Source organism: Benincasa hispida, chromosome 5, assembly GCF_009727055.1.
Source record: "Benincasa hispida cultivar B227 chromosome 5, ASM972705v1, whole genome shotgun sequence".
In the NCBI taxonomy this organism is placed as follows: Eukaryota; Viridiplantae; Streptophyta; class Magnoliopsida; order Cucurbitales; family Cucurbitaceae; genus Benincasa; species Benincasa hispida.
The window spans coordinates 17,313,785-17,331,073 of NC_052353.1; the positions used below are offsets into that span (position 1 = coordinate 17,313,785).

General features: G+C 33.0%; 1 protein-coding gene across 1 annotated transcript; it reads right to left on the minus strand.

Annotated features, from left to right (window-relative positions):
* Window positions 1-11,358: 11,358 nt before the first annotated feature.
* LOC120078265 (membrane steroid-binding protein 2-like) lies at window positions 11,359-14,010 on the minus strand. Its single transcript, XM_039032490.1, has 2 exons — window positions 13,638-14,010; window positions 11,359-11,933 (listed from the first exon to the last, which is right to left on the minus strand). Exons 1-2 carry the CDS (start codon window positions 13,940-13,942, stop codon window positions 11,597-11,599), a joined length of 642 nt encoding a protein of 213 aa, XP_038888418.1. The 5' UTR covers window positions 13,943-14,010; the 3' UTR covers window positions 11,359-11,596.
* Window positions 14,011-17,289: the final 3,279 nt, after the last annotated feature.

Below are 17,289 nucleotides of genomic sequence, written 5' to 3' on the forward strand. Positions count from 1 at the left end.
TATAGGACCTAACAAGAGTTTAGGGCATCAACCCCAACATATTCCTACTACATAGCATATGTCAGGTCGTGTACATAACATAGCATACATCAGACTACCAACTGCTGATGCATAGGGAACATGTCTCATATCCTCAATTTCTTGAGGTGTCTTAGGACACTATTCCTTCGACAGATGAACTTCATGCCTGAAAGGTAACAAACTCCTCTTGGAATTCTATATCTTATATCTAGACAACATCTTGTCTATATACAATGCTTGAGAAAGGGCCAACGTTCTGTTCTTGCGATTCTAAATAATTTGGATTCCACGAACATATTAAGCCTCTCCTAAATCTTTCATTAGAATTGGGTTGCTAGTCATTTCTTAATGTCAGTCAGGATTTCAAATCATTCCCAATGAGTAGGATGTCATCAACCTACAACACTAGGAGTGTTGCAGTGGTTTTGACAATTTTCTTGTAGACACAAGATTCGTCAATATTCTATTCAAAGCCATAAGATTTGATCGCAGTGTCAAATCTTATGTTCCAGGATCTAGATACTTGTTTCAACCCAAAAATGGATCGTTTAAGCATGCAAACTTTTTGCTCTTGACCTTGTTCAATAAACCTTTCTGGTTGAGACATATAGATACTTTCTTCAAGATTTCCATTTAGAAAGGTTGTCTTGACATCCATTTTCCAAATTTCATAGTCATAAAATGTGAAAATGGACAAGAGTATTCTAATCGACTTTAGCATGGTAACAGGGGAGAAGGTTTATTCATAGTCCACCTCCTCTCTCTAGCTATAACCATTTTCCACCAATCAAGCCTTAAAAGTATATACCTTATCGGTTTGGTCTCGTTTCTTTTTGTAGATCCATTTACAACCAATAGTTTTTACCCTGTCTAGCTGATCTACAAGTTCACAGACTGAATTGAAGTACATAGATTCCATTTCGAGGTTTATGACTTTGATCCACCACTCTTGGTCTACATCATTCATTACTTGTTTATAGGTCCATGGATCCTCAATGCCATCATGAGGTATGACGACCTGAGTTTCTATTAAACCCATGTAATGGTTGGCCTGATGGACAACCCCCCCCCCCCTACATCAAGGGACTCTCAACTCTTGAGAAGGATTTGATTGACTAAAATTATTAGCGTCATCAACAACTCTTACTAAAGGACTGGCCTGATCAACAATTCTTGTTGGTTTATCTATAGCTTCTTTGGATATTTCACTTAACACTAGTTTACTGCAAGATTGCCAATCTCTCATATGGTCTTCCTCTATGAATATAGTATTTTTTTTACATAAATACTTTGTTATCTTGAGGATCATAAAACAGACCACCTTTTACTTCTTTGGGTTATCCTACGAATAGGCACAATTTTGAACAACATTCCAAATTCTTTGCATTTTGTAATAACATGTATGTAGGGCATCCCAAATTCTGAAGTGATGTAAACTACCTTTATGCCCTCTCCACAACTCATATGGTGTTTCAGAATCACCTTTTTTTTAAGGAACCATGTTCAAAATGTATACAGCAGTCTCTACTGCATATCCAAAAAACGAATCAGGAAATTGAGCATAGCTCATCATTGAACGAACCATGTCCAACAGGGTTCCATTTCTCCTTTTCGATACACCATTCTGCTAAGGCGTATGGGGTGCTGAGACCTGAGATTGAATTATGTGTTTTATCAAATAGTCCTAAAATCTCAAGTCCATGTACTCTTCACCTCGATCTGATCGAAGTGTTTTAATTTTTTTATCTAACAGGTTCTCAACCTCAGCCTTATACTCCTTGAACTTTTCAAGGACTTCGGACTTGTGATGCATTAGGTAAATATAGTCATACCTTGAATAATAATCAATAAGCTGATGAAATATTCATACTCTCCTTGCGCTTTGACATTCATCGAACCATAGAGATCTGAATGCATGAGTTTTAAGGGTTTTTTTTGCTCTAAGACGTTTTTCTGTAAAAGATCTTTGGTCATCTTAACCTCAAGAAAGGACTCATATGGAGGTAAAGAGTTGTCTTCTAACTAACTTAGGAGTCCACCTTGACCAATCTCTCAATCCTATTGAGATTAGTGTAGCCAAGTTTTAAGTACCAAAGATAAGTACTAGGAGAAACTTTTTACCTTTTATTTTGAGTTTAGTTGTTTTAGACAACTCAATATTTAAAATAGCTTTTGTCTTGGTTGGTCTTAATACATATAAGTCGTTTTCAAGTTTTGTAGAACAAGTTTGAACGCCTCTTGAGCTAACAAACACTTCATTAACTTCAAGACATATTTTGTACATTTATTCTAACAAAAAAGAGATAGATATTAGATTCCTTCTCATATTAGGAACTAAAAGTACATTTTCTAGTAAAATGAATTTATCCCCAAAAAAAAACTTTAAGTCTCCTACTGCCTGAGATAATCTCTTCTGTTCCAACTTTGAGAGTTGTCTCACTTTCTCTAACATGCTGCCAAGAACTAGTTTCATGAAAAGAAATACAAACATGGCTAGTGACCCCTAAATCTAGTATCCATGTAGAGTTATCATTCTCCACTAAACATGTTTCAACAACAAGTAAATCATATTTACCTTGTTTTACTTTCACAAATTTCTTCTCGATAAGGTATTTTGGGCAGTTACGTTTTCAGTACCCATCTTCGTTTCAGTGGAAATGCCTTCCTTTGTCCATAGCTTTTCCCTTTCCTTTGCGGGTTTCAGGAGCCTTACCTTTCCCTTTTCTCTTCTTTTTCATTTGAATACTCTTATTCTTCGAAGTTGAAGTTACGAACTTAATTTATGAGGATGATCCCTTTTGGAACTTCTTTGAGGTAACAATATTTGCTTCCTCTTCTTGTCCCTTAGTCTTCATAAAAGATTGGTATGTCTGGAGCTCGTTTAAGAGAGTAGTCAGATTGTACTCAATCTTGTTCATCATTGCATTTGTGCAGAGCTACAGGAAACTCTTCGAAAGAGACTCCATGATGAAACTAACCTGACTTTTCTCATCAATGACAACATCGTTTACCTTTGCTACATTGAAGTGGACCATCATATCCAGAACATATTCTCTAACAGAGGTTCCCTTCATCATGTGGGAGTTGTAAACATATTCCAGAGCATCGTGCCTGACAGATGAGGACAATTGTCCAAACATTGCCTGCAACAAATCTATGATCTTCTTAACGGTGACAATGTTTTCATATTTCTTAGAACATCAGATAGCTTGCTAAGATATAGACTTGGGCTTTATCATTGGCACTAATCTATTTGTCATGGGATTTTCGAACATCTCGATTAGTTGACGAGCCAGGACTCGGAGGAAATTTCTCTGTTAAAATGAACCTAAGATCATCGATTACTAGTATCGTGTTTAAGTTTGATTTCCAAGTTGCATAATTGTCTTCCTTTAATTTTTTAGAAGTGAGTAGTTGAACTAATGAGCTCATGCTGAAAAAATAAACAAGTTCTATTAGTGAATTGCTATAAATCCAATCAGGTTTTGGAAAAAATAATGTACCCATATAATTTATTAATTTTGCAACAATACTTTAGGGAGTCAGAATAACTGCTACCGAGGGATAATCAATTACTCATTCACTGAACCAAGACATTCTTGACTAAACACTAATACCATAATAACTCTTATTCCTATCGTATTTAGTTATCGCTCGTTTAGTCAAGAATTTACTAACACTTAGTAATTCATTTAAGTGTAACCCTCCATTTTCAGATCCCAGAGATCAGTATCGAATGGAAAGAAATTCTGAGAACGAACCTAAGAGACCCTATTCATTTTTGAAGTTTGCGTTGTTCCATCCACCATGTTACGGTCCTCCGAATGGGTGGTCGTTCTAGGAAGACACGCAAGTGAAACATGAGAATCTCATGATGCAACCTAATGGAGAAGATCGTAGGATGTGTTGGCACACTTCCTTCTCCCACTTACTATGAACAAATTTCCCTATTTACCTTGTTATTGACCCATGCAAATACTTTCTTAATGGAGGTCACACCTAGGACGACACGAAACTGAGCATGGATCTTATGGTGTGAACTCTTAGGGACGTGAAAGCCAAAAATAATATAACATATATACCATTTTTCTTCCACTGAAGTGTTCTAGACGATTTGGGTATGCTTTTACTCAGGTATATTTCGGCTAAATAAATATAACCTATGTTCAGGTGTTTAGCTAAGTAACATGATGAACAAACTAGCTTATCCTCACTAACAGTTACAGACTGGGAACCCTGTTGCCTCTAATGTTGTGGATATTTGCATTCTGGTTCTTCTGCGGAGGCTTTAAAGCCCTCTAGTCTGCCTTCCTCTTCTAACCTGAAGAGGATCCTGGTCTATGCAATTTCATGCTCCATTCTCTTGTAGTGGAATCTATTCACATTGCTACACGTAACACTACTACATAACTGATGGGCTCATAAGCCAGTACGTGACCTCTCAGACTGTTCTTCAGACCTTAGATCAATTTTTCCATCTTTTCCTATATTGTGTCCACCATTTTGGGAGACAAAAGAGACAACTTGGTGATTCTCGTTCATATTTCACCAGAGACATGATCACTTACTTCAGATTCATGAATTTCGCCTGTTTATTGTACCTCGTTTCGATGATAAATTATTGCTCATAGAATCACTCTTTGAACTAGCGACCCTCCACTGGTGTGAACTGACCTTTCAGCCAATTGCCACCAAATTTATGTATCGTCTGTCAACACAAATATTGCACACTGAAGCTTTTGGTCATCCAGACATTTCATATAGTGGAATATTGTCTCGAGGACATCCACATTTCTGCCTTCATTGGATCCTTTAGCGATCCATCGAAGGTACAGGAGTTGTATTTCCTGAAGTCATGTAGGTGTTTAGTCTCCACTGATAGGTCTGATATTTACTGGTTCTGCGTCTGATTCTAGACCTGTACTTGAGGCGTCTAGACCTGTATGGGTGGGTTTTGTTGTGACTGGGTGTCCTAAGTTATCTGCTCTACCATAAGGTCCTTCAGCTGCCCAAACACTATCTTCATGATTGCTTCTCCTATCACTGCAACCAATGCGATATACTTTGTTGGAGCACCATGGGGAATTGGTGTCTGCATAGACGGAGTCAGATTCCTTGTCCAATCTCTTGTTTGCACTCCCTACCCCTCTGTCCCAGAAGGGTCATGTGGCAGAAGGAGATCTTCTGGTATGGGGAGGTTCTGATCCTCTGGATTTTGCACCCCTAATGTGGAAGGGTCATTGATAGGCGAGACTGGATCTTATGAATCTCGAGTCCCTCCTCGAACCTTCGTTTTTACTCTATATTTAGGTGTCATGTCCTATCATGTACTCAAAATCTGCTTTTACTAGATTCCTTATCATAAAAAATAGGCCTATGATGACTTGCAGAAATGCATGTCATCTTAGACCTTTTATTTAGAATTATGAGGGCTGTTAAGCAGATTATGTGACAATTATGTTAGGAATTCATGCGAAAATTATTTTGCGTTGTTTAGCATTGAGAATCTCAGCTAACCAATTATTATGCGTTATTATGCATTGAATTGTCTATTTTTGTAGCTAACACATGAAGTGGGCGCAAACGCATACGATCAACGCATGTGAAGAAACTCTCCATCACAAAGGCGAATGCATACGATCAACGCATGAGTGTTGCAGTGATCAGCCACATGCGTCCATCACATAAGAGTTACGATCGTAAAGCAATTGCGATCATCGTGTAGAAGTTACAGTATTAAGCGAATGCGATCACTGCACGATAACGCACAATAGAGGGATCAATGCAAGGTTGGTGGAATGAACGCATCAACGCATCTCTTGAAAAAATCAAAAGATGATGTTGACATTTCACCTACCATGTCGTTGGCAGCAGAGATTGAGAAAAGGACTAACGCGCCGCGAATGTCAGAATCAAAGTAGTCCATTAATGCTGTTGGCGATCAAGCTCTATACATAGAAGCCGACGAGCAGAATTTCAGATCATCCAGGGTTATCCCTGTGATCCAGACAAATGCGTGAGAAGAAAGCTTGAGAGTTCTTCCTCTCCTTCCTCCATTCCGAGTGATGACCGGATCCTTCGTCCAGAGCTAGATCTCGGGAGAGTTAGCTCCACCGCCTATCCATGGCACCATCGGTAGCCTTGACGCACATCTGCTGGAACTTAGTCTATTAAGGCATTAAAATTGTAGGTCCAAATATCAAGCAATTTAACTTTCGTAAAATCCTTCAATCTTGAATCAAGCCCAAAGTGTGCTCAAATCGACTCCCCCTTCAACTTCCAAATCAACACGAACCAAAATTCGTCTCTACGATCTTTAAACTTGTAGGACAACGATTCCTGACGCTCCAGCCCATCATTCTAACTTCCAAAACATAATCGGTAAACAAAAATTTAGGCCAAATCTTGATGAATAAACAAAAGCTTCAAGAAAAGCCATAAAAATTCACCAAAATCGAATACTAAAATCGTCGGACAACACGCCTTTACCTACAAAACTCCTTCCAAAAATCCAAATCTATGCTTCAGATCCTATCGGGAAATCATATTTAACCCCCAAATTTAGTGGGTGTTTCAAGATTAGACAAAAACACTTTAAAATACCTCAAACTCACCAACAAAACCACAACTTCCAGCCACACCTGGCGGTTCGTAACAACGACAAATGAAAGGCCTAACGGCGACAACAAAGACCGATGACAGATAAACGGTTGGTGGCATCTGGAACAGGGTTGCGGTGGCAAGTCTCGGCAAATATAGGGGAACAATCACATGAGAGAGAGGAGATCGACTCGGCGGCGAGCGGGTGAAGAAGGCCGACGACTTCGGCGAAGGTCGGAGGGTGGTGGCACACAACTAGACCTTGAACGATACGGTTGAAGAAGAAAAACGAGAGGAGGTCTACTTGCATACATGGAAAGAAAGATCAAAGAGATTTTTAGGGTCTGTTTGGTAAGCCATTCAGATTTTGTTTTATGTTTTCAGATTTACTGAGTTTAGCGAATATGTGTTTGGCTGACAGTCTGGATTCTATTTCCGAAAATTGTTTCTGGATTCTGTAATCTAAACAGTATCAATTTTTAAAATAACTTTTTTATATTTTCAGTCGATCCAGATTTTAAATTCAAAATTTTAAAATGCAGAATTATATTAAAAATGATAAAAACAACAATACAATTATACTATTTCAGGTTATAAACTCAATTATTTTTGTTAAACTTAAAATATATAATATATTATTTATATTATAGGATATCAAAAAATAATAATTACACAAAAACTTAACATAAAAACAAGTTCAGAAATTAATTAGTAATTGTTTATATCAATCTAGTATTTAGTGAGTAAAAATATATTTTCAATCACATTTTAAAATTTTGTTTAAATTGGAATTTAACTTCTAAATCTGCTACCAAACACATATCTGAAAACATGAAATAAACTTGGATTTCATTGAATTCCTTTTTTAGATTGCCTAACAAACAGACCATTAACTTTTTCTCTTTTTCTTTTTCTTTTTTTCTTTCTTTTAACTTCTAATATTAAAACCTAAGCATACATATATATATAACATTTCCCATTTTTTTTTTCAAAATCTTAATTCTTTTCTATTTCTTCATTATATATATATATTCTCTTTTTCCCTCTTAAATTCCAAATCCAATTTAAATTCCCTCAATAATTTCAAATCTCCAAATTTATTTAACCAACTTCTATAAATTAAATTCAAAATTTCAAATCTTCTCTGAATTGAAATAAATTCTCACTAATTGAGTTCAGATTGAATTATCTTAACCTCCAATAATTCTATTTTAGCCACTCAAAATAACACCCAAATAATTTTCGAAAGTAAATTGAAAATTGTCTCTAAATTTAGGTCTATATATTGAATTTTCACAAAATTGGATTTTGTTATGCAAAATAAAATAAAAAATAGAGCAACTTATTTTTTATTAAATATCAATAAATAGTTTATCACAAAATACAAGTTTTAGGACATAAAACTCAACAACCACACACTATCAAACAAGAACCAAACTCTTGAAATAGGAAGCCACCAATCTAAATGTCTTACAGCACTTTTAAAATATTCAAAAGACTCTTAGAATAATAAAATAAGGTTCATTCAAACTAAGTCTAAATTACAAATAGAGAGTGTCCACAAGGATCATAAACTTAATTACTAACACCTTAATTGAAGTCAAAAGGATCTAAATAAAGTTCTAACAACTAAAACTCACCGAAAAGAACTCGTGTCCGAACAATTCCGAGAAGTATTTTGAATCTACAAATAAGAGTTTCCATTAAAAACAAATCTAAATAACCTTAAACTAGCTCGAAAGAGAATTTAGAATGTCCTGCCCACGAAAACTTACCCAAAATGACTTAAATCCTTGTTGGTTGGTGTTTGAAAATGATCAATTCTACATAAAGAGAACCGTTAAGAAGTGAGTAACTCAAATCTAGCATAGTTGCCCTTCCGGTCATTGCGGGCCTCGCATGACTTAGGGAATGGCTGCTGCTTAACCAAAAAGGGAGAGGATGAAAGGTGTAGGTGGATGCTTGGGTTTAAAAATACTTTTCCTTTCTTCTTTTCTTCCTTATAAAAAAATAAAAAACAAAAGCCAACATTGAAAAAAAAAGATGATAAGTTTTTGGAAAATTATTTCAAATAGTAAAACTGTTGAAAATATTAATAAGATATAACAAAATTTTAAAACAGTCAATGATATAGGTTGATAGACATTGATAGGCTTCCATCAGTGTCTATCAATATCACTTGTAGACACTGATAGACAACTACTCTAAAATTTTGCTATATTTTGTAAATATTTTGATTTATTTTTCTATATTTAAAAACATCTTTGTTTTTAATTCCAAATATAAATTATGTTTTACCAAAAGTTTGTCATCTTTATTAGGAGCAAACAGATTTTGAAAATTTTCTTGTATTAAATTCTAAAATTTTGAAATTAAAGATTTTACTCAAAGCCCTTGTTTCCAACCTTTTAAGAAATTTAATTTGGAAATAGAATCAACAGTTGAGAAGTCCAACTAATTTATAATTAATGGATTAAAAGAGATTTAAAAGCATACTTTATTCTAAAATTAGCCTAATTTTTGTAACGTTGTTGCATATATTATATGTATGTGTGAATGGAGCATTATACTAGTTGCATTGGACCAATCAACAATAAAGTAATTTCAATGTTGCATATTTATTCAACTTATGCACAATCAGATAAGATCATATATCTTTTAAAAGAGGAATAACATTATTATTGATTTCATATAGAAACAAATATTATTATTGATATTTAGGGTTCTGGTTATCTATTTAAAAAATTTAAGATCAATTGGACATTATATACACCCAATATTATTACATCATTACCTAGTTTTATCATAATAGTCAAGAAATTCTTTATATGATTTCATATCATAAAGTGACATCAACCAGATTAGGTGTTAGGAGACAAGTCGACATGCGACAAACAATGTCGTCATTGTACAATGCAAACATACAATTGCACTAGATTGACTTGAAAGATAAACATCACCAAGACTGATTACGATTTCATGCAGATTATGTATCATTATGGTGTGCACATTGTGATCATCGTGCTCAACGCAATATAGTAGATGATTCAACATGTCAGATGAATATTCATTTTGGTATAGCTCAATAACGAGAAGGTATATCAAACCTGACAATATTTATTACTATTGCTTGGTAAGAATTTATAATCTAAAGTTTTTCAATTATATATATGTATTTTATATTATATTAATTTTTTCCTTCATGTAAAATAACTTTCTTCAAGATATGCAATAATATTCAATGCTACAAAACTTACAACAATTACGTTCTATGTGTGACCAATGTCTTGTAAAAGTAATAGATAGTAATCCAAAAAACTTGAAAAACTTAATGTTGTTGTTACTAATAGGAGACATGCTCATTGTAGATGCCAATAACAATACGCCAAAGATATTCTAGAGTAACACATTGGCAAGGACCTCTTATAGTTAATTATCTTATTCCACCTTCTTTTGGCACTAACTAGGAGTTCAAACAGGCATTACATCGAGTTCTAGTTATCAACAAGAGTATTAGCACGCAATGATTTTTTGTCTATTGAAATCGAACAAGATATTGATGATATAATTCATCATCAACGATACTTTGAAGTATCTATACCTCGTTATTGGCAACATGAGAGAATACAACCCACCATGTGACACATGAGCTTTTGTTGAAATGTAATCATATTTTTTACTATGTACATACTTATATTTGAATACTAATTTGTTAATCATTTTCTGTATCATGTGACCGGATTTAATGACTACAGATATAATTACATGTTTTATTATTCTTTAGAACTCAAGGGCACAATAGTATAACTTATAGAACAAATCATATTCAATTAAGGTCTTACATGTTTTATGGTTCTAAAAACAACATAAACAAAAAATGCAAACCAAGAAATGCATTATTAGCCTATAAAAAAGAGAGTGAGACAAAACTTGAGTACATGGTATATGAGTACTTGTCAAAGTCGTGTATATGGTTCATGATTTCCAACAGACTTGTGTACCATGTACACGAGTTTTGAAGATGTGAAGCCCCATTTACTAAAGTTGAGGGTTAAATTGGTACACCATGTACATGAGTTCCGTAGAAAATAATACTATCTTGATTTATCATTAGTTTTGATTTCAACCTCTAATCAGAAATATCTTTTTTTACATTCATTATTAAAATTATAGTTTTCACAACTACCTTATAAATGCCCCTTTTCAAAAATAAATAAATAAATACATTATTGTTGAACTTTTCCCTCAAAAGTTTTTATTTATTTATTTATATATTTATTATTATTATTATTATTATTATTATTATGTAGCTTTGGCATTTGACCAATAATTTTCACTTTTATTTTCATAGTGAAGAAATTATCGTTCAAATTGATAATGTAACAAAGAAAACCACCCTCAAAAGTATTGAATGTTCTATATTGATTGTTAGATTCAACCCTATTGCCTACGATCTTAATGCATCATTATATTTGAAAAGAGTCGATTCTTTAAAACCATAAATTCATTACTTACCAACTCTATTCTTTTTTCCTTTTCTTTTTTTTTTTTAATTTCAACAAAAAGGCAAATTTCGATCATTGCTTACATCACCAACTAAGAGATCAAAGATTCAAATCACCGATTTTAAGACATTTGATATACCCTCCTTGAGGCAAAGGAATTGCTAATACCCTAATTTATTGTTATTAACTAGTTCATCATACTTTCAGTTTCAATCAGACCAAGTCAAACAAATTGGGGGCATAAGAGATCCTCAGTCCCATTTCCAAATTCAAACACTAATTATCTTATTGTCAGATGTTTATTGAACAATAGTAAACATAAACTCAAGCCTTAACTCCACCTGTAACATCATCACCCTACACAACTAGATTTCACTTATCTATGAAACAAGATTACTGAAACATGAGCACACATACATTGTTCTCTTTTCCTATATCCGTCGAAAGGGGCATCTGTAGACAGAAGAATATTAATCGACATTTGCAGCAGCAGGGGTTTCCTCAACTTTATCATCTCGAGATTCCGAGTGACTTTCTTCGGCAGGCTTACTAACTTCAGCAATGCTTGATTCTGCAGGCTCACCAGCTGCAGCATCACCATCAGCAACTGACTTCTGAACTGTCCCAACTTTAACATATTTACTCATGAATTTATATTCCCAATCCTGCAAGGCCTCGAGTTCGAATGGACCGAGACCGGAGATATCGCCAGTCAGATCTTTTTCTTCAAAAGACATTTTTGCAAGAGCTCTGCTGGCATCCTTTCCAGCAAAAAGCGCATAGGGCCCCCCAGGTCCATAGAACATTCTGCAAGTAGAACCGTTTAGAAGAGATAATCGCAAAGAAATATGAAAGCTTGATTAAGAGAAATATAGAAAATTGAAGCACTATCTATGGCCGTATACAAGACTAAAACCTGACGGATACAAAGTGCAATTTCTCCAATTTTAATTTTCCTTTAAGAGGACGCACACACAAGAGAGCAAGACACTGCAAAGTATTGGATATTTGACTTGCCTTAGTACGCATATTTAGGAGAGATTTTGAAATGGTGAAATCACTCTCTTCATGTCTAATTTTTCATGTTTAAAATCACTTCGAAACACACTTTTAATCATTCAAATTCACTTCAATATCTAATTTTACACTTTTAATCGCATGTTGGTACTACTGAAATTAATTTGGAATGCTTAAAACATTTTTCTAATAATTTAGAAAATGATAAAGTGATTTTAATAATTTTAAAATCACTCTCAAACATGCTTCATTAGCGTAGTAAATAATACACAATCAGAAAAACTCGTCAGATAGCCAAAGATGTTCTAAAACAGTTGAATGCATGTCCAAGAGTGTACCTAATCATGAAAACAAGGGACCTGTTCTTATAATGTTTTTCAAAAAGAAACTATCTACTTTTTAGCACATCATGAGAGGAGGTTTCTGCATTGTTTTCTATTAAACTTATTCTGTCTTTCAAATCAAACGCTTGTAAAAAGTGATCTGAAATCATGAGCTTGTAATTTGTAAAAATGATTTTACATGTAACAGAATCTTTTCCGATCCCAAATAAAAGAAGGATTGGTTTATCTACAAGCCACCACAAAAAATAGCTCTTAAAACATAGCAGTTCAGAATAACTTGTGGAACACCAATCTCTTGCCTATGTGAACTACATGTACAGTAGTACTATACGAATTCTATATGCTGGAAACATCATGGCCGTAATTTGAAAGTAAAAAATGACAGTCAGTACAGAATATTTTCAAAACTAGATACATAGCAAATCGCAGCTATAAGAAGGAATGAAGAAATGTTGAACTATCGAAGTTAAAATTCAGATGAACAAATAACAAAAAGTTTGATCTCACCAATATATTTAGAGAGGTTTTATCATCCACCACTAAAGAGATTGAAAGTTTGAATTGAAGTATCTGGTCGTGGGAGCATATATATTATGACAAGCATAGAACACCATTAAAGATAGGGGTGTAACTTGTAAGCAGGTCAGCACAGAAATCCGCAAGACCCATGTAAACCAAATCAACCAAAAAGTGTAAATTCCGTTTTAAGCTCGCACCCCTAGTTTTATAAACTCGTAACAGAAAGCACAATTTTTATAGAAACTATTAATAATCTTCTTTTACTATAACTAGCATCAAACAGACAATGCATGGCTCCTAGTATAAGAAACAGGGAATTAGAAATAGGCTAAAAAATATCAATAGCGGTTCAATGCAGTAGGACCAAATTAAGTTTCATTTGGAAGGAATCAGTAGCTATTTGAACGAAAAGAAGAACTATAGATGGCAAAACGAAGCACCAAAATCAATTAAATCTTCTGTAAACCTAAAATCAGCTTGATATTCATGTTCCACATGCCATCAAAGAGCTGAACAAACACGTTGACTCAAAAACAAATTGAAACCGAAACAAAACTTATCACGATCATCGAAACACAAAATACCTAAAACAGAGTGAAAAAATTCGAAAGAAAGAAAACCCTCAACGGACCTGCTCTGAGAAACATCGTAGATCTGGCCCTTGATAGCCATGAGAAGAGGCTTCTTGGGATCGGAGCCATCGTATTGCTTCAAGTCATCCTCAGAAATTTCACCGACTTGGACAGGCGGAGGGAGAGGCTGTAGTTGCTCACCCAAGTCCCTAGTGTGGGTTCCGTAGTCGGAGGGAGCGAAGAAACTTGAAATGAGATAGTAAATGGCAATACCGAGAGCCAAGACTGTGAAGAAGGTGGCGGGAGAGAGGCCTGTGTAGGCCACGATCGCCTCCTTCAGCGTCTCCCAGACTTGCAGAGCCATGGCGGATAGAGAGAAGACAGAGAGAAAGAGAGAGGAAGGAGGGTGAGAGAAGGAAAAGGGAAGCAGCTTTTTGCTACCAACCTAAAAGCTCTTTAATCAACGGCTGTCCTTGTCCGTGGACAACATTTAACATCTCCGCCGCACATTTTGGCTTCTTTGATAAATATAATTTTGGTTTCTAAACTCGTACATGCTAGTGGGATTGGACTCGAGATTAACAAAATTTGCCTTAGAAACGGAATCTAAAAACGAAAATTTGAAAATATTTGAAAATAAGGGATTCGATTAAAATCGGTCATATTTCATGTTTTTAAATATGTGTTTAATAGTAGAATTTAGAAACTCAATTCTAATCCAGACAATTATAAATTAGTTATAGTTATCCACTAACTATTAGTTGACAATAAATTAAATTATTATTAATTTATTTATGAATATGTTTTATGTTAAAAAATTGTATAATTATTGTTTTGTAATATTATATAATTTATATAAAAAATTAAAATTTTGGTCCATATGATTTTGAGTAAATTAAACTTGAAGGTAATTGAGTTTCTATAATCTGATAAAAACTTCATAATAAATAGTTAATTGAGTTTCTATAATCTGATAAAAACTTCATAATAAATAGTCTTTGTATGGGTTGTTCAAGAGAATTTAACAAACGCATAGATTATTAAACCATATGAATTAAATTGTAAATTTTAAAATCATATGGACTAACTTCTAATTTTATCCAAACCATTGGGACAAAACTTGAAATTTGACTTAATTTAATTTATAATACATTACTTAATACATATTTTGATTTAAAAAAAATGATTTGGGTTTTAATATAATTACACGTTTTAAAATTTAAAATTCTAATTTTGGATACAAAGAAAACATAAAATGTTATTTTCAGAATTTGCACGGTTTGGATCACATAATCTGAAAACAGTTTTTAGAAACAAATTTTAGATCATCTGGCAAACATATATCCGTCGAATTCAATGAATTTGAAAACATAAAATGTATCCAGATTGGGAATCAAACAGATACTAAGAAATTCAAAACAAAAATTTTTCAGGAAAACTGTATTTGTACTTCATGTTTTTAATTATATGTTTGGTAGCAAATTTAGATTAGATTATAAATTTAACAACTATTTTCGATACATTTGATATTATATTTGTCATGGTTACTCACTAGATATCAGGTTGACTATAAAATATTATTAATTTATTTGTAAACTTGCTTTAAGAGTTTGTTTTTTGGTATAATTATTATTATTTTGTAATATTATATAAATTATAATAAATTACTTACTACATATTTAAATTTTTAAATTTTAATTTAATTTATTAACGTTCTTATCTTTGTTTAACTATAATTCTGTAATTTAAAATTTCAAATCCAAAATTTAGATACATAAAAAACATAAAAATTATTTTATAATCCAAAATTTCCACTATTTCGATAAGTTTTAGAAATCAAATCTAAATTACCTCTCAAACACATATTACTAGAATTAATGAATCTAAAAATATAAAACATAATCTACCGTGACAATCAAATATGCCCTTAACTTCTTGCTCCGTGAGATTTGTATAATAATATGATTATATTTATTATAATTGAGTATTTAATTCTTTTTAATTACTTTATAATCCAAAATTTGCACTATTTCGATCCGTTTTTAGAAATTGAATCTAAATTACCTTTCAAACACATATTACTAAAATGAGTGAATCTGAAAAACATAAAACATAATATATGATAGCAATCCCTTAACTTCGTTAGATATGAATAATAATATAATTATATTTATTATAATTGAGTATTCAATTCTTTTTAATTACTTATAGTTTTTAATTATTGGTTATAAATTTAATTAATAATTTCATTAATTTAATGAGCGTTTATCTATAAAATTGAATTAAGTATACAATTTAATGAAATGTTATTGATTTATTTTAGTTAAATGTAAATATTTGGTACAACAATTGCGAGGTTGGGGGAGAAAACCTCCAACTAACTTCCAATAAAAAGTCATTTCAATTACAATTGAGCTAATCTCATTTTGGCTATTCTAGTTAAATAATTAATCTTAAAGGAGTTCCATTGATAGATCAATCGTAATTGGCCACAATTACAAACATAATTGGATTGTTTTTTATCATGTTTACTTCGAATGTTCGACTCTAAGAGGAATGTCATGTCAATTACTATTGAATGCTAAGTTCACTTTCGCCAAAAGAGATTTCTAAAACTTCCAACTTATATTTCATTATTGGATAATTATTTGGCTTTTTTACTTGTAGTACTTATAATCCCATTTTTCTTTTTTACTATCAAAGGTTAGTAAAGTAATCTTGAGCATGTCAAAAAGGGTTAATTATTTAAGTAGTAAGCTCAAAAGTTTATACCATAGGAATAAAATTTGAGTGTCTTATTTGAGTAACACCATTTATATGTCTTGCTTTATAATAGTTAAAAAATTATTTGATTCAAGTTGTAAATCATGTTAGCATGGTATTTACAAATATGTAGTTTGCATTGGAGTAGACAACAAACTAGTTATTTTCTCTATATAAAGCCATTAGTACGTACTATTAGAGAATAGTCCAACTTCATTCTTCATTGCCAAATGTCTCTCCATGATCACTTGCTTGATTTATGCCCTTAAATTATGCCTCTAATTGTAAATTTGATTTAGTTATATTCAAGTGAATCATATTTAAAATAATTTCTTCCTATAGTTGTTATATGGTATCAGAGTATTCTCAAGACCTTTCTCAATATTTTTTTTTCCTATAACATACCTTACTTCTCTATAACATACTTCAACACTTTTTCTGTTATCCAACATATGCAATCTCGTGCCCATATGTCTGGATTCCACCAACTATGTACTGCGGAGGTATCAAGTCTCTCCTATTCTGAAAGCTCACTCACTATTTGGGCATCTTGATGACTCTTTCCCATGACCTCGTAAACATGTTCGTACACCAAGAATAAAGACTTATGAGGTCAATATGGGCTACCTTCCATAGTTATCTTGGGATCAAACTCTTATTACTTTAATCAATGCTACTTTATCTCCATATGCTCTCATTCATGTTGTTGGTTCTGAATCTTCAAAAGACATCTGGATTTCTTTAGAACAATGGTATTCATAAAATACCATATCTAGCATTTTTTTTTATGTACGATCTACTCTTTATACTATTAAGAAATATTCATCTGAAACAAGTGAAAAATATATTTGTCCTGTTAAAGAACTTGTTACAGGCTTGTTGCAGGCTTTGTTTCTTTTGAAGATGAGGAGATTTTAGTGCATTACTTGACTGGTCTTCCAGTAAAAT

Bases quoted from the DNA above. Each gene is read 5' to 3' on its own strand.
- LOC120078265 (XM_039032490.1), bottom strand. From the start codon at position 13,942: ATGGCTCTGCAAGTCTGGGAGACGCTGAAGGAGGCGATCGTGGCCTAC. The intron at 11,934-13,637 runs GTCCGTTGAGGG...TTCTACTTGCAG, and splicing joins TACGATGTTTCTCAGAGCAG to AATGTTCTATGGACCTGGGG.